The 20,916-nt window shown below is 43.9% G+C and overlaps 1 protein-coding gene and 1 non-coding gene across 2 annotated transcripts in view; one reads left to right on the top strand and one right to left on the bottom strand.

The window, feature by feature from the left end:
- cacna2d2a (calcium channel, voltage-dependent, alpha 2/delta subunit 2a) overlaps positions 1 to 20,916 on the top strand; it is a 143,351-nt gene that overhangs the window by 121,778 nt on the left and 657 nt on the right. Inside the window, exons 13-37 of the mRNA XM_061069533.1 lie at positions 342 to 420; positions 5,595 to 5,644; positions 8,337 to 8,426; positions 8,900 to 8,968; positions 9,543 to 9,617; positions 9,713 to 9,787; positions 9,934 to 10,005; positions 10,175 to 10,246; positions 10,435 to 10,496; positions 11,657 to 11,733; positions 14,750 to 14,810; positions 15,811 to 15,908; positions 16,317 to 16,407; positions 16,596 to 16,658; positions 16,821 to 16,927; positions 17,028 to 17,120; positions 17,711 to 17,802; positions 17,888 to 17,935; positions 18,022 to 18,093; positions 18,183 to 18,335; positions 18,500 to 18,552; positions 19,417 to 19,472; positions 19,796 to 19,919; positions 20,229 to 20,344; positions 20,610 to 20,692. Of these exons, the coding sequence (XP_060925516.1) occupies positions 342 to 420; positions 5,595 to 5,644; positions 8,337 to 8,426; positions 8,900 to 8,968; positions 9,543 to 9,617; positions 9,713 to 9,787; positions 9,934 to 10,005; positions 10,175 to 10,246; positions 10,435 to 10,496; positions 11,657 to 11,733; positions 14,750 to 14,810; positions 15,811 to 15,908; positions 16,317 to 16,407; positions 16,596 to 16,658; positions 16,821 to 16,927; positions 17,028 to 17,120; positions 17,711 to 17,802; positions 17,888 to 17,935; positions 18,022 to 18,093; positions 18,183 to 18,335; positions 18,500 to 18,552; positions 19,417 to 19,472; positions 19,796 to 19,919; positions 20,229 to 20,344; positions 20,610 to 20,692 (2,031 nt within the window). The remainder of the gene's footprint in view (positions 1 to 341; positions 421 to 5,594; positions 5,645 to 8,336; positions 8,427 to 8,899; positions 8,969 to 9,542; positions 9,618 to 9,712; positions 9,788 to 9,933; positions 10,006 to 10,174; positions 10,247 to 10,434; positions 10,497 to 11,656; positions 11,734 to 14,749; positions 14,811 to 15,810; positions 15,909 to 16,316; positions 16,408 to 16,595; positions 16,659 to 16,820; positions 16,928 to 17,027; positions 17,121 to 17,710; positions 17,803 to 17,887; positions 17,936 to 18,021; positions 18,094 to 18,182; positions 18,336 to 18,499; positions 18,553 to 19,416; positions 19,473 to 19,795; positions 19,920 to 20,228; positions 20,345 to 20,609; positions 20,693 to 20,916) is intronic.
- On the bottom strand, positions 3,622 to 3,693 carry trnae-uuc (transfer RNA glutamic acid (anticodon UUC)). Its single transcript has one exon. It is a non-coding gene; the product is annotated as a tRNA-Glu (tRNA).

The following is a 20,916-nucleotide window of genomic DNA, read 5'->3' as shown; positions in this document are numbered from 1 at the left end:
CAGAGCCGCTAAAATTACAGCCAACAGATACCGAGTTTGTGTCTTTTTGTTCCCGTCTTGTCTTATTTTCACCCCCCCTCCCACCCCTCCCAGCACCACAAGTATTTATTCTGATATATGTTTACCATCGAGCTCCCTCGTGACGGCTGCTGTCATAAAGGAATAATCTGCAGTTTGACAACTCTCTCACTACAGTGTTGAGATAGAGGCAGTTGTGTGACTTGCAGGGTGAAGTTTTTTCTTGGCTCTTTAGGAATTTTTGTTTTTGGGGCTTTTTGGATATTATCTGTTCTATTTTACCATTTCTTCCAATAATGTATCTCGTTTTTTCCTCCATCCAGGTCCGTGTGTTCACCTTCTCTGTTGGCCAACACAATTATGACGTCACACCTTTACAGTGGATCGCCTGTGCCAATAAAGGTGAGAGAATCAAATGTTTCTGGTGAAGCACATTTGCATGCAAAATATTTAAGAGACCTAAGAGGCAAAGGAGTAATTTTAGAGATGGATAAATACATCTTTTTAACATCGTCGATATAAATGATGAAAACAATCGTACAGTGGAAGCTCAATCTCTGCGAGCCTTCTGTAATGATCAGTTGTTGCACAAACCGCGAAATTGAATATAAAACAAGGTAAAGCACATACAAGGATCAGTCAAATAAATAAGATGGAAACTTCTTCCATAATACTTGATATAATTTGTTCTTGAATAATAAAGTGGTGATGTATAGGTGTAGATATTAAAGGAACGTGTTTGTGGAAGAGACTTTTAACTGACATGGTATATTTTTCCTTCACCTGTTGTATTCTAATGGATTCCTAATGTGAAATTCAAGCACAATATAGGGCCCCTACAAAAGTTTGTCTGTGACATGTCTACTCTCTGTAGTTTAAGTTACAGGTGGAACAAAGCAAATATCATTCAGATGACATCCAGTTCAAGAAGTTAGAACTTTCAACCAGGAAGTAAATTGAATGAAACTAGGTTGGCACTCAGTAGAGCATGTACCTCCCCCAGGCCCAACAGTCCCTTTAAACTCATTTAGCTGCACCAAACTTCAGACACTCATAGATATCAGTCCCTTAAATATGTGTGATATTTTTTCATCATGATCCATGATCCCTAGAAAACTGTCCCATCCATCCAAGTTTCGTTGAAATCCGTTCAGTAGTTTTCACGTAATCCTTCTGACGACCAACAAACCAAATGGATAGTGGGTAAAACATTGGTTTTCTTGGTGGAGATAATAGCAAAATATTTAAACTTGCATTTGGAAACACATCATCACTAAGATGTATCTACATGTCTTTCTTTGTGCGTGTGATGGTCAAATCAATATTTCCTCCATCTAAAGCCACTACAGTCCCAGAAATAACCCAAGGAGCAGCTCGCCCGCCTCCGACCGACAGCCTGACACATGACTCAGCGGCTCTTCCTGTTAGCTACACTGTCCGCATGAATCTCCTCTTGACTCAGCCCGTTTCCGCCCGACCTCAGTCAGACTGCTGTTGCCGCTCAGATTTGAACGACGCTGCTTTTCAATTCACAACCCGCTTCTCCTCTCTCTCTCTTTTGTGGTTTGATTTAATTTGGTTCCTCGGTGTTGCAGTTTATCCGAAGCGGCTCCTTTACGAGGCCTTTAGCTGTCTGTGTGAAGCCCTGGCCAAACCCCTGCCGCTGATTAGCTTATTGCCACTGGAGCCAAGTGCTTCAGAAGTATCTCCCCAGAAGTTGTTATTAATTAGCAGGAGGAGTCTGGTAGCAGGATGATTACCGTGCCATCTCCCCGTCAGGCTGGGGAAAGTCCAGGATTACGCCTCTGTGCCAACATGCTCTCCACTGTTCGTGACTGTAGTGATTACCAGGGTACTAAAGACAGTGCCAGCATAAGACAATAGTGTTGACACACCAGCCTCAATGGAGCTGTCCTCTCATATCTTCAATACTTATTACTCTTTGGTATCTCACTCCAACAGAGCCGGCTCCCTGACACTTCAACAGGCCCTAACCCTTCACCCGTGACATACATATTTGACAAAAGGCAGAAGTACACACAAAGACATACACGCAGACGCACAACTGGGCCACTCGGAGGTGCTAGCTGTTGTCTCTCTCTCGAGCTGCAAGCCCGTCTTAAGAAGAAAGTAACCTCTCTTTGACTCTGAGGACAATGAAGCCATTTATCCATGCTACGAGACGGTGCAACAAAATCCAAAACAGAGAGGAGCGTTATCCTCCAAAAAGAAGGAAGAGAACTGGTGAAATTGAGGATAAAAGCAGCAAATGTGATCTACTGTATTGGTGATCCTAATTCTCCCACAAATGTGCTGCCTTTAATTCATAGCTGGAGGAATAATATAACATATTGCATAAATTCAAGATGGCCGGCCGCAATAGAAGTAAAATCCTCAAACCTATCAGTTACACCATGAGATGATCAAGTTTATTACGTAAATGCTTTATGGTTTATTCGTTGTCTCAAACCAGTCAAAGTGGATATGAGGTGGAAGTAGCTGGTCATCCTACTTAGAAAAGACACACTTAACACTGCATGATTATAATACACTTACTGACTGTAAATGAGAATGATTTATGCAGAACATTACCCCAATCCAGTTTAAAAGATAAACATAATCAACATATCTAATTATATACAGTATATCTTATAGTCTAGTTATTTGGATGACACCATCCATCCATCCATTTATTATCTGTACCGCTTATCCTCTCAGTCCCAGAGGAAACAGAATGAGAGGTGGTTTACACCCTGAACAGACCACCAGCCAATCACACGACCGACATGAAGAGATAACAACCAGAGTAGTTCATTTTTATTATTATTAGTTGTAGCTGTGTTGCTTGTATAAATGCCAGCCTTCATGCTTTAAATGTTGTAATCTTAATAAGTATGAACATACGGACACACATGACCTCTGTCAGACGGATGGAAAAAAATTATAGTGTTTATCCTAAATTACCAAATCAGCCTTTTATTATTAAATGGTACAAGCCATTAATCTTGCTTTACCCACAGTCATAAAAGACATAAAAGTAGGTGATATTGAAATGACCTTTTTAATAAAGATCCAATGGCTATACTTGAAGATAGTGCTTTGGTTGTTACGGCTCTAATGAATCCAGATATTTTCTGTACTATTCACCAGGTACAGATGTTTCCTTAAACATAAGTCGCTTAACTGCATCGCCAGGAAACCATCAATGAGTGATGCTCAGCGGCTACACACAGTAACAAACAGCTACTGCAGAGCACGTGGCTGAAAGGTTCACCTCACTCACTGAGATACATTTATTTGTCCCAAACACATGCACAAGCACACTCATGCAATTGTAGGGAAATTTAACCTCTGCTTTTAACCCATCTGGTGCAGGACACACAGAGCAGTGAGCAGCCATGTACGGCGCCCGGGGAGCAGATGTTAGGGGAGTAAGGTGCCTTGCTCAGGGGCACTAGACAGGGTAGGGAGAATCCTCTTGGATTTTTGGACAGATCAATCCAGGTTTTTTTTTTTGTTGTTTCTCCGTGGAGTCGAACCAGAGACCTTTTCTGTCCATAGTCCAAGTTTCTGCCACTAGTCCACCACCTCTCCAAAAGTGAGTTCCCATACCGGGAGTCGAACCCGGGCCGCCTGGGTGAAAACCAGGAATCCTAACCGCTAGACCATATGGGATATGACAACAACCACGGACAATTCAGACTTTCTGATTAAACTAATTCCAAATCTGCTGGTCTCTGGGCTGTGGGAGGAAGCCGTAGTAATGGGAGGAAACCCACGCAGACACTGGGAGAACATGCAAACTCCACACAGGAAGACCCAGAGCGAACCAGGAGTTGGATCAGTGCCATACCGATGCACCACCATGCCGCCCTTTGGCCCTCTCCCGCCGTCACCAAAAGTCCAAATCTTGCACATTCAGTATATTTGCCAAAACAGACTCATGTGACACCGATCTGAGGATGACATTTTGAGGAAAACTGACTTCTAACAGTGCCAAAGCTTTATGTAAATGAGTTTCAGGCGGAAAATAGGTTATTGATTCCAATCATAATTGCTCCTCTCGCAGCAGATCTCCGTCACAGCACAGATGAGATCCACATTACATCCTCCCTCTTTAGTCTCTGCCCACATTCTCCTCTCTCCAGCTCTCGCCGAGCTGTGTCCTACTATCACACGTGTCACCTCTGTATGGCACACAGCCAACAGCTCTGTGACAAACTGCTGCTCCGAGGAGAAGAGCAAATAGCTGCACCCCGTGACTGCGTGTGTGTGTGTCTGCGTCTGTGTGTGTGTGTGTGTGTCTGCGTGTGTGTGTGTGAGTGTATAACGTCCGCATGCTCCCATGTGCAAATGATGGATACAGAGGAGGCAAATCTCGATGCAAACCGCTGTTGCAAAGTGCATAATGTATCAAAATAATGAGAGCCATCTTTGCCTTTTTAACATTCCGGGGATGCTGTCTCCATTTCACGGCTCTTTGTATAAACACTCATGGCTTTAATAACACGAGGAGCGGCGTGGTTATTGACCCAGTCGGTCTCACTCTCCTCCTCTCCTAATCAGCGGCGGCAGCGCCCGGGGCTCCGCGGTCCCAAGGAGCCGCCACGTTTACATCCTGCAGCTCCACCAGGAGTGTGAGGAGAGGTCAGTGGCCACCGGCTCCATCAGCGCCTGTGTGGCTCTGCATCATCAGCCGGAAATGATAGCGCCGCATGCACCTAATAACAGCGGAGAGATTAGACTCCAATCTGGAAATGGATCGCTGCTGCACTCGGTGTGACTGTGAAACTCTGAAAAAATGTAAATCCAATAGGGAGGGAACATGGGACATGTTAGGCGTGTTCGTTTATCCTTTAAGAGAAGAGGAGCCAAACTCAGTTGTTGAATCAAAGTATTTATTTAGGAGGCAATGAACAGGTTATGGATCAGCAAAACAATGGGCTTCCAACACGTTAGTGGTATTAGAGCGCCACAAACACACGACGCTTGTCCATTTAATAACAGTGGATCTTCGTTCCTCCCTCCTTGGAAGTGCGCAGGCGTAATCCATCCTCCTGGCTTTTGGAATACGGAAGTGACAAGGAGCCACTCCCAATGACGCTGTAGTTGCTCGGCAACCTGTTCACGTCAAGAAAGGCCTTGACCCAGCAGATGCCATGACGGCCAAACAATATTAACAATTGGAGAAAAGATTATTATGTTTTCTGCAATAGCAAAACAATCCTGACTGTGTAAACATTCGCAACAACTGAACCCAAACAATGTCATACTGACTTTGCCCCAGAAGGGACAGCTCCTGGAACTCTATCTGATGTTGAGTGCAGCTAAGGAAATTATGCTTTAATATCAAAAGTTAAGTATGAGAACAAGTAAAAGATTCATGATTAACACCAAACAGCAACGGTTATTAAAATCATTTGTATGAAGGCATAATATCTAGCTAAAACTACTTCTAGCTTTATTTGGTTGGAATTCTGTCAGCACAGACTATAGTTACAAATTTGAAATCCTAACAGACACAAACTTTCTGCCGGGAAGAGTATTGATCCTCTTTTTCTTCACTTTATTTTCAGGATACTACTTTGAGATTCCATCGATTGGAGCCATCCGGATCAACACCCAGGTGAGAGGTCTGGAGTCTCTGTGGGCTCGGCTGAACGCACCAGCATGAATCCACAAAAGCAAATCCGTTTCAAGCAAGAGTCTGTTCTTCCTTCATGGCGGCTTTTGATGATAATTACTCAGATGGTAGATATCTGTAAGTGCAGCACAACACAGGCACAGAGGGGTGGGGGGGCAGCTGTGTGACTGTAGACAGGAGGAGACGGAGGTGGAGATCCGGGGATAACACAAACGTGGTCGTGGTCTTCTCTATATGAAATGTGTTTTTGGAAGCTTTCAGATCTCTTTCTGTCTTCGTCCATCTCAGACACACAAACACACACCTCTGGTTTCGTCACACACCCTGGGCCACACCACCACCCCCCCCCCCCCCCCCCCACACACACACACACCCTCCACACTCGCTCAAGGCACCATGGGCTCTCAAGAGGCCCTTGGGATAACCTCATTTCTAGCTGTAGAAATTGACTCAGTTGCTGGAAGGTGGTGGGAGGGGGAGGGGCTACTGCACACACCCCTCTCTCATCCCACCGGTCCCTAGCCCCCCAACCACCCAAACCCCCCCCCCCTGCCCCCCCAGCCCGCAGCCCCTGTGAGCGATCAGGGCCCAGAATAGACTGTCAGCTGTTCCATTAACTCTGGCATATTTATATTCTGAGAACTGCCACTTTACTCTAATAGGTTTTCTGAAGGTGGGTGACTGCAGCACCTCTGTGTGTGTGTGTGTGTGTGTGTGTGTGTGTGTGTGTGTGTGTGTGTGTGTGTGTGCCTGTGTGTGTGTGTGTGTGTGTGTGTGTGTGTGTGTGTGTGTGTGTGTGTGTGTGTGTGTGTGTGTGTGTGCCTGTGTGTGTGTGTGCCTGTGTGTGTGTGTGTGTGTGTGTGTGCCTGTGTGGGTGTGTGCCTGTGTGGGTGTGTGCCTGTGTGGGTGTGTGCCTGTGTGTGTGTGTGTGTGTGTGTGTGCCTGTGTGGGTGTGTGCCTGTGTGTGTGTGCCTGTGCGGGTGCACGTGTCTAGGCACAGAAGACACGTGGTGTATTTATTCGTCCTCGGCCCTTCAGCCTCGCACACTCATCACACAGTCTCACTCGACTAAGATGACAACATTCAAATAATGGATGGAGTACAGAGGGCAGGAATGTGTTGTTATTAATGTTGTCCTGAGTCACACAGTTATATGGGAAGAGTGGAATGGCTTTGAAACTACGAGTGGTAATAAATATTTTGTGTTTTTTGTGTGTTTACCTGGGACGGATTTATTATTTGTTTGTTGTGACTTATTTCATCCGTCCTGGATTCTCTATAATTCACCTCAGTGGAGCCACAGTAACCATCCCAAGCATTAGTTAGGAGGTTTTGTCTGTACAGGGACCGCACTGATAGGTTTACTCTCTGTAGTTGTGGCGGTTACACTTCCCCGGGGAGACAGTAGCGTTTAATCAACACGCAGGTCTGTGCGGCTCCGGCTCCTCGGGACCACACATCTGCGGTTTGCTGACTTTTTATGTTTCCTAGATTGTTCTAGCCAGGCGGAAAATTTCCCCCTATATCCCGTGAAAAGGTCTGGCTGTCATCGTCCTGATGGAATATCTCCCTGTGGCGCGTTAAACCGGACTTTTATTGAGCTAATAATAGAATAGGTTACGCCTGTCAGCACCTTACTGTTCAGGCGATGAGAAACAAACGCTCAAAAGCATAATAGTGAAATCGCCGTGCGCTCGCACAGGGGGCGCTCCTTTTGTGTATGGAGGGTACACACACAAAGGGAGGGGACAAGGGTCAGACATTTACAACGACATTTTCCCTTTTCGCTGCAAAATGGATGTCATCATGTAAGAACATCATTTTTTTTTTTTAAATTAACGTTTAAACCCTGAGAGCGCTCCTTTTTCCCACCCGCACACCTGTTTTTATACCTGAATATAATTTGATGATACATAAATATAGACATTGGCTTTATAAATCTGGTGAAAAGGATACAGAGGAGGAGATTTCTAGCTTTTGTAAAATGTTTGCAGGAAAATACACATTCGGTTCGATATGAGAGCAATTATTCTGTCGCTGGTCTTTACAACAACACAACGCTCGAAACTAAGTGTGGACGTTTTGTCCCTCCAAGGCTTTCTTTTCCTTTCAAATTATTCACTTTGCTCGCTTCATATGTCACAAGGTCACTCACACAAGAATTGGACCAATCACGCATCCTCTCATGGATTTCTGTTCAACACGTTGTTTACAAAGCAAAACGTCTTAAACGCTAAACGAACAGATGACTGAAGTGGATGTGATGTATCGCTAGTTGACTTAACCTCTCACCTTGATTCACGTTCGCTGCGGGACCTTCTCACTGGGCCAGCGGTGACAGTGGAGCCTCTGGGGGAGGGGCCTGTTTGGGCGTCAGGCCACTGACACCCTTAATGTGTTTTTAATAGCTCCTTCATAATGATGAGAAACTGCCTTGAGTGTCTCAGGACCGGGGGGGCTTTATGGCTGCTGCAGGACCACTGGTTTATGTGGTGACAGAGAGGAGGCCAGTCAGGGTCTTATAGTTTTATGACACATGAACACTGGGTGGCTTCTCCAGCTCTCTGCTTTTTACCGCCTGTACATAACAAGCACTGTAAACGTCTTTGTTTGATCATGGGTTTTTATTGAGTGTCATCGTATCTTTGTGTGTGTGTGTGTTTGCTGCTGCAGGAGTACCTGGACGTCCTGGGCCGTCCCATGGCGCTGGCTGGTGCCAGAGCCAAGCAGGTGCAGTGGACTAACGTCTACCAGGACGCTCTGGTGAGAGAGAGAGAATTATACAATTTAAAAAATTGCTTTACTTAATCACATTGTTCCTTTAAATGAATTGATCCAGGATTCACCAAATATTTCTTCATCAGACTGATTTTGTTTTTCATCCTTTTTTCACTCTGCTGAAATGCAGCATATGATCTCGGTGTCATAACCTTTTTGAGTCTATTTAAAATGTTATCATCTAGGTTTGTTTGATGGTTTGCAGGATAATGCAAAAATAAAATAATTCATGGATCCTGATTCAAAAAAATGTCATGATATAGAATTTTAGTAATTTGGTATGAAGTGAATTTCAATGTGGTTTCATAATGGAGGCCGTTGGGCCTTGGCGGAGGTATGCTCTCTACTGGGATGAGATTTCAGTTTATTTATTTTCAGCTTCTTGTGTTCGTCCATCAGATCTTTTTGTTATGCGATATGTAAAAACACTTTTGATGTTATTTCACCTTTTTCATCAGGGTTTGGGCCTCGTCATCACTGGAACCATGCCAGTGTTCAACCTCACTTCTGATGTAGTCACCGCTCAGGTAAAAACAATGTGACACACATCAGCTAGTGCTTTGTATTCATCTTAAGTCGTCACCTTTATTTTTACAACCAGTCATTCAACTGGTTGTCTACACAAGTAGAACTATTCAGAAACAGGAAATCGAAGCAGTTGGAGAGTTAAGGTTTAATACTGTGGTTCTGGGTGTCGTTGACCATCGTCAGCTGTTTGCACTGACGTCCACCCAGATGCAGCTCCTCTAGGCAACACCTCCCCCCTGAGGTGACGGCCGACATCACAACCCCCCCCCCCCCCCATCTGTAATATCCTCTGTCATGCTGAGAGCACACACGCATCCAGCTTCCAGTATCCATGACCAAAGTGTTTACTCTAAGCTTATCACGCAGGCTTAAAGCAGTGACGCCGCTGCAGACACACTCGCTGTAAGATGGACCAAAAAATAGGGACTAATCAGATTGCACACAAAGTGATGATGAATCAGAGATGGCTCGGAGATGTTCTGAGCGTTCTCGCAGCGCAGCCGCCAGCTCTGTGGGATTCTCCCGTGTCTGCAGAGGCTGTGGGATAAAATGCTTTGTGTGTCCGTCACACAGAACCAGCTCATCCTGGGGGTTATGGGAGTAGATATCGCCATCAACGAAATCAAGAAGAAGACTCCGACGTACAGAGTGAGCTTGCTGTGCACGAACTATCACTTAATAAAACTTCATATCCATGATTTATTGATGTATAAACGTTTCCTTTAACTTTATTTTCTGTGCAGCTTGGAGCCAACGGTTACACCTTTGCCATCGACCCGAATGGTTACGTGCTGCTGCATCCCAACCTGCGACCTAAGGTTAGTCCAACGGGTCCAACCCCCCCGCCCTGCTTCCATGACTCCTCTGCTTCTGAAGCTTCACTCTGAAGTTATTCCTCCTGACCAATGTTAAACTTCCCCTTCATCCATCTTCCCTGGCTTTCTCTCTCTCTCTCTCTTCTCAGATCATTAACTTTAGGGAGCCCGTCACTCTGGACTTTCTGGATGCAGAGCTGGAAGACAGCAACAAGGAGGAGGTAGAATAATATCTCAGAAACTCATTAAATATTTATATGTCTCACTTGTTTTAAATTTTCTATTTAATTGCATGTATTTGCACACCTTATGCTCTCTCTTTCTCTCTCTCTCTCCCTCTCTCTCTCACTCTCTCTCTCTCTCTCTCTCCGTCTCTCGCTCACGTTTCAGATCCGCCGACAGATGATTGATGGCAAATCAGGCCAAAAGAAAATCAAGACGCTCATTAAGTCAGTTGATGAGGCAAGTCATCAATACCAGACTCAATCACATTCCTGAGCTGCAGCTTCCTCCAACGATGTTCCGATGAATCTGAATCAGCTTCACTCACGTTCAGGATGTGCTGTTCACATCCGATGAAGGGGGGGGGGGGGGGGGGTGTCACATGTGGCGAGGGTGTGACGGTGTGTTTTTGTCTCTTTGACCGACAGAGGTACATCGACGAGGCGATGCGGACGTACACGTGGACGCCTGTGGAGGGCACAGATTACAGGTAGGGTTCAAATCCGGCGTCACCACCTGACCTCAGACCAGCCTGAGCCCGTGAGTGAAGTCCCACTCTGACATTTATTCTATTAATCACAAGTCTCACATGTTGTGCAGCAGTTACTCATCAACCTGCAGCGGCTGATTACTGTCGCCGTCCCTATCACGCCAAAACTGGGAATAGACCGAACCTAAAGGACAAGTGCGACCTGCTCATTTGCCTCCTGTATTTGCATGAAACAATTCATCTAAATCACCCAAGTTAATGCGTCGCTTATCTTCCTCCTCCCATAAAAATCCTCAACAATCCTCCGAGCACAAATTAGCTGCAGAGTTTATTCACCTCAAACCTGGTAATGACATTTCCTCCGGGCAACGCTTGGCAAATTATAGTTTATGATATTCGATAGTCCTACAATTATTTTGTTTTTGTATCTGCTGACAGTGTGATGTGTCCTGGCGGAATCCTTATGAGACATTCTCTGCAAAATTCTATTAATAATGAACTCAAAGGGAAATTCAGGCGTTTATAGGAATGATACTGTTTAAGAAAGACATTCAAAGCTCTGCACTCTTATTTATCCTGTAAGTTTGATTTTGTTATGAAAGTTGGTGACGTTGGATGTATTTTTAAATCAAAATCATCATTATATAATAGCTGAGAGTCTGAACCTGATACTGTCAAAGTCAGATTTTCTATCTCTTCCAATGAATCCTCCCGCTGGGTTTTGTTTTAGTTTAATTTATCTGCAAATTCAGAGATGTGGCATGGATTTCCACATTTTCTCTCTTTGACATCAGGTTTGGACAGTAGACTGAATACTAACATAATGCAAATGTAGATCATGATGACATATTACAAAGCAAAACTGCCACTTTCATGCGTGGAGGATCTCCTGCTGTGCTCTCGCATTCGGCTCCTTTCCCTTGGGGCCCGGCTGGACTAAGGTCCGGAGAGAGTCCAGAGATTCAGTGTATGTCTGAAAGCAGCTGTACAGTCTCTGCTCCAGATGCAGCTGCTTCACTCAGACACAGACACCAGCCGTCTCCTGCAGGAACTTAAAGATCTTCACTTCCTGACTGTGTGATTCGGGTCCTGGTGACTTACGTTTCCATGTTGTTTGAAAACCTGTCCCTGATTTGTCTGCGTCTGCCTCATCACCTCAGTCTAGGTTTGGTGCTGCCCACATACAGTGAGAACCACATCAAGGCCAACCTGAGTGACCAGATCCTCCAGGTGCAGTGTAAGTACCCGGGAATACCCAGCATCCTTCGCTGCCCGTCTCTCTTTTTATTCGCTTTTTTTCCCCCTCTTCTCTCTCTCTCTTCTCTCGCTCTCTTCCTCTCTCTCTCCCGATTCTGACCTCGCGTTCTTACTCAGTCCTCTGTCCTGGGTCTACAACATCATCATAGGCAGCGTCCCTCTCTCTCTCTACGAACTCCGATAGGCAGGATCTTATCTAAGTGCCCCCCTTCCTTCCCCCCAGACTTCCTCTCTACTGCCCCCCCCCCCCCCTGTCCCCCTCCTGTCTTCATGCTGTGCTGTAAAAATGGTGATGTTTTTTCTTCACACTGGCTGAAGAAAAAAGAACTCAAGGACAGAAAGGTGAAAGCTGTGGTTTTACTGTGTTACTTAGGTGAAAATAATGGTGACCTCTGTGCTATTATTTTTTTTGCCAAATGCTCTCGCCTCTTCTCCACCAAAAGTAATGATTCTGAAGCGTCTGTGTTCTAAGTATTTGATGTTAAGGAAACCGGTGAAAACACGCATGCTTTTCACTCCTTATGATGAGTTTTATGATTTTTGGGAGTTTTCCTTCTGTTATGTGTGTGATTTTTTATTTTTTTATTTTATTTGTGTTGGATTGTGTGCGATGTTCCTCAGCTTTGGAATCATTCAGTAGATGAACTCCCACACGGCCCGGGACTAGGGCTCCACAGATGTGGGAGTTTGGGTTTTCTGTGGGTCTGAAACAGGGACACGTGTTGTCTCTCTCATTCTTTCTTTGTCCAGACCCTGTTACTCCCCCTTTTTTCTTAATTTGATTTATTTATTTTATGTTCCACCATGGTTTTCTCTCAGTTTCTTGTTTTTGTTCTTCACTATTTTCCTTTCCTGGATTTCCCAGTTTTTTGTTCTGTCTTTCCTTTCTTCCATCGATCTTCCGTTTTCTCGTTTGCTCTTGCAAATAAGATGTTTGCTCCTCATTTCTTTTTTCTCTCTCGTCTTGTTTGACTTAAATTTCTTTCTTTCAAGAGAAACAATATTTTTATTCAAACAGTAATTGAATAAAATATTGTCTGTGATCCCCCCCTTCCCACCCGATCCCCTGTTTCTTTTTCTTGCTCACTCCTTCTCTGATGGATCCACACAGTGCCATCCTCCAAGGGCAAGTATACTCCATATTGGTCCACGTTCCCTACGTTTACTTCCTACTTCCCACCGCTGCCTCCTCCTTCCCTCCCCTCTCGTCCTGAACCTCCTTCCTGCTGCCCTCCCCTCCCACCCCCACCTGTCCCAGCCTTGCTTGCCTCTGTCCCTGCCCGTCTTGCCTTCAGGACCCTCTTCTTTCCTCCCTTTTCCCTCTTTTTTTCTCCCCTTATTCTTCCTCCCTTTATTCCTCCTCCTCTTCCTCTTCACCCTCTTGCTGCAGCTCAGATCCCACATCTCTCACAATGGCTCCTCCAGTCTCCTCAACCTCACCCTCCCCCCCACGTTACCTGCTGCTCCAGAACTAAAAAACGCCAACGACGACAGATATTCATGTTCTATGTTAAAACGTGTCTTTTGTCCATCCCTCCTGGTCCTTTCCCTTCTGTGGACGGCTCCAAACGGGTTGTGTCTTTCCCTCTTTCTTTCACTTTCACCACATCCCTCTCTTTTTCTCACCTCCTAATTCTCTCTTGCTATTCTCCTTCGCTCTTGCCTGTCCCTCTCTTTTTCTTACAGTGTCAATAGGTCATAAATGTATTTGCTAATTCTCAGACTACAGCTCAGGTATTTGACAGAAAAACTCTGTCTTGATAGTGCAAATAGCCAGATCCATTTTGAGCACATAAAGCTCTACATACAGTAATTACATTTAATTGTTTGCTGTCACATTTTCTTAATGTAGGAAGTCACAAACACTAATCCATATATTTTCTAGCTCTACACTTAAGCTATAAAAATAAACCAGCATATCGTGCTTTTTGCGTAAGTAAATACGTATTTCTTGCAGTCATGAACTATATAATTATTGGTATTGGTAGTATTATTCTGTATTTGATTTAGAAAACACTCACGTTGTGCTGATTGTCATGAAGTCTCTCGTCTCTAAGTGGAGGTGTCGCAGCCGGCCGACCGAGCCTCCGGGCCGAGCTGTGTCCTGCCAGGTCCCTCCGAGCCGTCAGGTGTCAGGGAGCCGCCCGGCACCGCATCCGGCTCCTGTGTCGTCCCTCTGTACTCCCCATCTCTCCATCAGCTTGTGTCCCTCCTCCCCCTCCTCACCCCTCAGACCACTGGGGGCACGGCCCAACACTTCCCTCAATAAACCTGACCCTGGAACGTGCGCTGCATTGTGGGCGGAAAACTACCTGGGCACTAAAAGCTCTAAAAGTCCATTTCTCTCCGCTTCCTGCTGGTGAGATAATGAAAAAGAATAACATGCTGGATTCATCGCAGACTCAATGGCGGTTGATATTTTGTGTGTTCTGCCGGTGACGGATGACGTGAAGTTGCCCTTCCACATGCCCTTCACAATGCAGTGCACTTCCTCTGATTGTGTGTCTCTCGGAGCCCTCTGCCCCTGCCGGTCTGAGGGGGGACCACCTCCATCAGGACCTTCACCCACCCCCCCACCCCCCCTGCAACTGTTGGCCATGTTGATGCCTGCCTGATCTGAGAGCACTCATAGTGGACAAACTGTCTGAGAACTTGCTTCCTGACACACCAGCTCTGGTAAAGTCAGTTCTCAGACATCACCAAAACCCGTTAGCCTGAAACCAAACCAATCGGAAACTGTTGACAAAGTGAAACGAAAAAAGAAAAGATGTGAGTGCTTGTGAGAGAAAAAAAAAATCAGACATCCATTGAGAGTCAGGTTCTATTTTGAGGCACCATATTGGCTAACGCTAGTGTTCCCATGATACCTCTGTGTTGCTATGGTAAACTCCCTTCTGCGTCCCTGCACCTCTGAAGAGCAGCTGCTGTAAACCCACCACTCCCCACTGCTCCGCCCACTGCTTCCCCTCCGATAATCTTCCCCCTTTCTGTTGCAGATTTTGAATCACTGCTGCCAAACAGTTTTGAGTCTGAAGGACATGTGTTCATTGCTCCCAGGTAGCCCTGTGTGTGTGTGTGATCGCTCGCTGTCATTGGTGGTCGTCACTTTCTGGTCTTGTCCTCACAATCGACCCTTTCTTTCATTCCGTTTCCACTCCACTTCCAGCATCTTGTCTCTATCGTCTGTTTTCTTGACTTGTGTTTGTTGTGATGTGTGTAAGTTGTTCTATTCATTCTTCGTTTATTCCTTTTTGAGGAAAGTGTTGATTATAGTGACAAATTCTTAACCAGTTTTATTTATTTTTTAAAGAAAAAATATGAAATTCATCATAGACTTTTTAATTGGATTTTTAATTCACCCACTCTATCCCCTTAGTTATCCCTCATTACAATAAAGTACTGAAGAAAAACCTGCTTTGCATGTTGCTGCTGTCTTGTTGAGTGTTTGTATGACACACATACATTTAGGGATTATCATAATAAACTAATAAACAAAATGTGTAGAAAAAATGAATAAATATCCTCCTTGCATGTGATTTTATGTTATCACAGGGTTTCCGCAGGGTCTAAAACTTAATAATCTGAATTTAAGATCTTAAAGAGCCTTAAATGATTTACAATATTATGTACTAGGTCTTAGATATAATAAGGTAGTACTACTGTTTTTTGGCTACTTCACCTTATCTCCATGGGGAAGTGTTAAGTGATTCTGGGACTTATTCGTATCTGTCGCACATTCATTCATTATAGTCTTAAAAGTCATTAAAAGTTGAAACCTGCAGAAACCCAGTATCAAACCCTCATCTCCTCCAGCATTAACTGAAGTCTGGAGCACTCTGATAAAATCACTCCCTCATTGTGCTGCCTGTGCTTTTGCTCCGAAGTCCCGCCCAGGTTTTTCTTTGACAAATAGGTGTTTTAGTTTAAGACATGCATGTTGAACATGTGCAAAGTATGTGTGTTTTCGTGCGTCCTCACTGTTGTGTGCCTTGATTCTAAAGGAGAAAGGAGGCAGAGTGTAAATGATGATAATGTGTGATTATCTGTTTTCTGTCAGGGAGTACTGCAATGATCTGGAACTGTCCAACAACAACACTGAGTTCCTGCTCAACTTCATTGCTCTCATGGAGAAGGTGACTCCGGACTCTAAACAATGTGAGTTCATCTCCTTTCACACACGTGAAGTCAAGTTTTTAAAAAAGTTCTACCACATGTCAACAAGTTGAGATTAATGCATCAATGGATTTACATATTTAAACTTGTATGTATTGTCTGTTTGACCACAACCCAACACAGCAAAAGTGTAAAGTGTATTAAACTGAGGCTGAAAATAGTCCCTAATAAATTCCCTATTTGAGTGTTTGAGCAACACTCACTGAAAAGAAAAAGAAACTAAATATTTGTGACACTTATTTCTTATGAAGGAATAAATGTACTTCAGTGCAACCGACAGGATGTGGAAGTGGAAAATATTATTTTCAGGGCATTTACTGGCATTAAGTTAAGAGATATCTGTATCTTAATGTGTAATTCTGTAGTTCCTAATGTACTCTTTATATGTAGGTGACAATTTGCTGCTTCATAACCTGATTCTGGACACTGGCATCATCCGCCAGCTGGTTGAGAAGGTTTGGAAGAACAAAGACTTGAACACGTGAGTTTCAGTTTGTGCTTGGGGACAATTCACGTCTCCTTTCTGTAACTTCTGTCCAGCACAGAGTGTTCCTCGAGTCTGGATGTGCGTGCTTTTTGTCGACTGTGTGAAGTTTTCAGACTTGGATTGTGGATGAGCTTCAGATATTGAGCCCTGTCTCTGTCTCTTCTCTCCACTCTGGCGTGTAGCTATGGATTTCTAGCCGTGTTCGCCGCGACTGATGGAGGAGTAACAAGAGTGTTCCCCAACAAGTAAGAGCCCCCCCCCCCTCATTTAGGCTGTGACTGCAGATGCTTTGTGGATCTGATGCGTCTCTAACTCTCACAGCACCCAGACATGTTGTTCCACAAACCCATAGGGCTGCAGGAAGCTTGTGAGTTACACATCACAGCGTCTGTGCTCTTAAATCTCAGGGCTTCAGAATCCTGGGAGGAAGACCCCGAGCCGTTTAATGCCAGCTATTACCGTCGCAGTCTCGACAACAAGGGCTACATCTTCCGAGCGCCTTTTATACGAAAAGGTGAATGATGCTCTAATTCACAGGTCATATATCTCACTCAGAAGCTCTTTGTTTGGAAACGAACCCCTCCTCCCTCTCTGTCTCTGCTTTGCTCCTTCAGAGAGAGACGAGAACCCAGAAAACGACACCATAGGGGTCCTGGTCAGCACAGCTGTGGAGATCGCGATAGGAGGAAAAACCATCAAACCTGCAGGTGAGCTCAGCCCTGAAGGAAAAGACAGAATCCTCTCATTCTGACAGATGTGACAGAAAAGGTTTCAGAGGAGAGTGTAGATGTTTGTTTTTCTCACCATACTATGCCTCTATTTGGCCTGTGTGTGTATTTGTCTTTTTATGTCTCTGTGCAGGCAACAGCCAGTAGCGTAATATATTCAGGTTGTCTACCCGTCTGTCACATTGTTCCCATGCGAACACGATATCTCAAGAACACCTTATCAAAATTTCTTACAATTTTGTACAAACTTTCAAATGGACTCCAGGATGGACTAATTGGATTTGGTGGTCAGAGGTTGAGATCATTGTGACCTTACATAACCCGTTCTGGGGTTCGTGAACGCATAATCTCAGAAACAGTTTGAGGGGATTTCTGTAAATGTGGCACAAACATTCACTTGGACCCAACAATGACCTGATTAGAATTTGGAAATCAATTGTCAAAGTCACTGTGAGCTTACCAAACCCCTTTTTGCCAATTAGATTTCTCCTGCCTGGAGAGAATCCTTTAAAATATTTTTATATTTTAAAACTTTTTCACTGAATCTCTTCTCCCAACTTTTCAATCAGTGGTCGGAGTGAAACTAGACCTTGAAGCCTGGACCGACAAGTTCAAGATTCTTGCCAGCAACCACACAGACAACCGTCAAGGCTCAAACACGGTAATACATAAAAAATTACGTGAAAAGTATAAACTGTGTGAATGAAAGTATAAAAAGTAATGACTTGTTATTTTCTCCTCTTCAGTGTGGACCAAACAGGGGCTGTGAAATGGACTGTGAAGCCAACAGTGAGGTAAGTATCTCAGACAATGTTTTGAATCAGCTTCCTGTTTCCCCGTGTGCTTCCAGTTATCAGTCTCATGTCGTCTGTGTGTGCAGGATCTCCTGTGCTACTTAATAGACGACGGTGCATTCCTGATCATGTCCAATCAGAAGGACGACTGGAACAAGGTGAAGCGATTAAATTCATTTTCACACCGACTACATCCTTACTCTGATCTCTGCACAGAACCTGACCAGCGTTTCTTGTCCTCCTCCAGGTGGGGATGTTCTTCGGTGAAGTGGACGAATTATTGATGCAAGCTCTCTACAACAATTCCTTCTACAACCGCAAGCGGTCATTTGACTACCAGTCTGTGTGTGAACGGATGCCCAACAGTGAAGCTGGAGCTGCACCCAGAGGAGTGTTTGTGGTGAGAACAGAAACTCGACACTAGATGCAAGGACAAGATGCAATAAATGAAGAAGGCAGAAGCAAAGATGATGCAGAGAGTTAATGGATGGACATATATCAAGACTATTGAAATATGCATGTATTGCTCTGACTTGTATGTTCACATTTCTCCTGTTTCTGTAGCCGACAATTGCCGATTTTGTAAACATGGCTTGGTGGACGTCAGCAGCTGCATGGTAAGATTTGTTGAGCTGTGATAAAAACAACATTTACACATAGTCCACTTGTTTTGTACCTATACTTTTTAAACATAACAAACATTATTACTAGAGATGTTCCAATAACATTTTTCTCTTTCTGATACTTTCATTTTGCCGATAGTATTGATTTCATAGTAGAGAGTTTAAAAAAATTAAAATATTTTTATACTAATCCTATATGGAAATGATCATCACCATCATTGATGAATAGCATATTGCTCGTGTTGTGAAGTCTTGCACATGGATAATGCTGCTGTTTTACTTGTGGGAACTGTGGGATATTTCCAAATTACACTACAAGACCAGAAATCTGGGTGAATTTAATAAACCCTATAGATGTGATATCCAATCGTTACATAGATTCACGTACTCACCGATTCCCCACCCGGCATTTTCAGCAGTATTGACGGCGTTGCTCGTATCAGGAAATCTCTAATTATATATTTCAATACATCTTACGTGAAATATATTATTCATGGCCTCTGTACAGATACAGCTGCCTCACGCTAAGCTCTCATCTGCAATAATCTCATGTTTTAATACCTGCAAGACCTGTTTTAATAGCTGCGAGACCTGAGTTCATTATCTTTGATATGAGAACCTCAGATTGTGTCACGTAGAGAAATATAAAGTGTGCATCCTGGTCATAGTTCAGTTATAAAATCCTGGCGCTCCACGGTATCTCTCCTGCTGCTCAGCTACAGGAGGTTGTGTCGGTGAACCCGAGCTGAAAGTGTTGTGCTTCTCTTCTCTTACATCAGTTACAATTAGTGTGAAAAGTTTTATAGTTTATTTTACTTGGCCAACATGTAGCATTTATAAATTCTTATGTCTCCACAGGTCCATATTCCAGCAGTTTATATACGGATTGGCTTATCAAAGTTGGTTCGCGACAGGTCGGTACAAACTCTGTATTGGATCAATATATGTTAGTTCAGTTTTTTTTTTTATGTATTTATCTTATTGTTTACACTTTTCAATAATTATACTTTGCAGTCATTATAGTCTTGGATGTGCTAAAATGGTTTTTTGATTGAATTTATTTTGGAGACCAAGTGTGAAGTCATAAGATTGAATGTAATTTAGCCTTAAGGCACAAACTCCAAAGGTAATCTAAGGGAAGGGAGAATGAAACCGTATTTTAAAGTTAAGTAAAGACAAACATCAGCTGAAGTGACTTGTGTTGCTTGCGTGTCTCTGTGCTCTGGTGACGCTGCAGATGAGGTGGAGGCAGACGGAATCGATTTCAAAGAGCGGAGCTGTGTAATGATACAGACGCAGTACTACTTAAGTAACCTGAGCAGCTCCTACAACATCCTGCAGGACTGTGGCAACTGCTCTAGGTCTGCATACACACACACACACACACACACACACATGTACACACACACACACACACACACACAACAAAGAATCGTGCTGTGTCAGAAAGATAGATCTTTTTATTGGAGCTGATGATGAACACGTTTCAGCTTTAATGAAACGCTCGCATCATTGGCTAAATGAGGCTTATAAGACTGTCTCATGAATATCACTGATCCATTAGTAAATGAGCGTGTGACGTGAGCGAACGGAGGGGGTTGTTGACAAAGGTGTCTCTCTCTCTCTCACGCTCTCTCTCTCTCTCACTCTCTTTCTCCCTCTCTCCGCAGGCTGATTCATGCCAAGAGGATAAACAACACCAACTTACTGTTTGTGGTGGCAGAGAAGATGCCATCTCTATATCACTCCTGTGTGATAGAGAAGCTGTCCCAGGAGGAAGAGGAGTGTATCCTTTTTTTTCTCATGTTGTACACCAGCTGGCAGACAAGCAGAAGAAGATCACTAGATTCTATCTCCTCATTAGCATACCTGCGTAACCACAGATGCTTCACAGTCATTTCAAGGTTATTTTTATCACAGTGATGTGAATTATGACCAGTCATTTACATCTGTAGGCCTGCAGGAGGAATCGGTGTGTGTGGGCGAGTGATGAAACACTGCGGAAGAAATTCAAGGGATTTGTAATGTTCCTTAATTGAGTGACTTTCCAGTTAAAGAGGAGAATCCATGTGAAGAACCGGCTGTGGCGCGTTATCGAAAAGGACCGCCCACCTGCTTCGACTACAACACGGCTGTAAGATATGTCACACACAATATCAAAAAAAACACAAAAAGCTAGTGAGGTAAAACGATATCATGAATCAGAAGTTTGAATTCGAATCTGGAAAAGTAATGTTTTTTCAGAAAAAATATTGGATGATTTTCTTTAAACATAGAAATAGTGTGATTTCTTACAAAACAATTAAACCCAGTTCATCACTGTTAAAACCAGACGCACTCTTATTGTCATTCCTTATT

This window comes from Limanda limanda, chromosome 4 (assembly GCF_963576545.1).
Source record: "Limanda limanda chromosome 4, fLimLim1.1, whole genome shotgun sequence".
Classification (NCBI taxonomy): domain Eukaryota; kingdom Metazoa; phylum Chordata; class Actinopteri; order Pleuronectiformes; family Pleuronectidae; genus Limanda; species Limanda limanda.
This window is presented reverse-complemented; position numbering and strand designations above follow the sequence as displayed.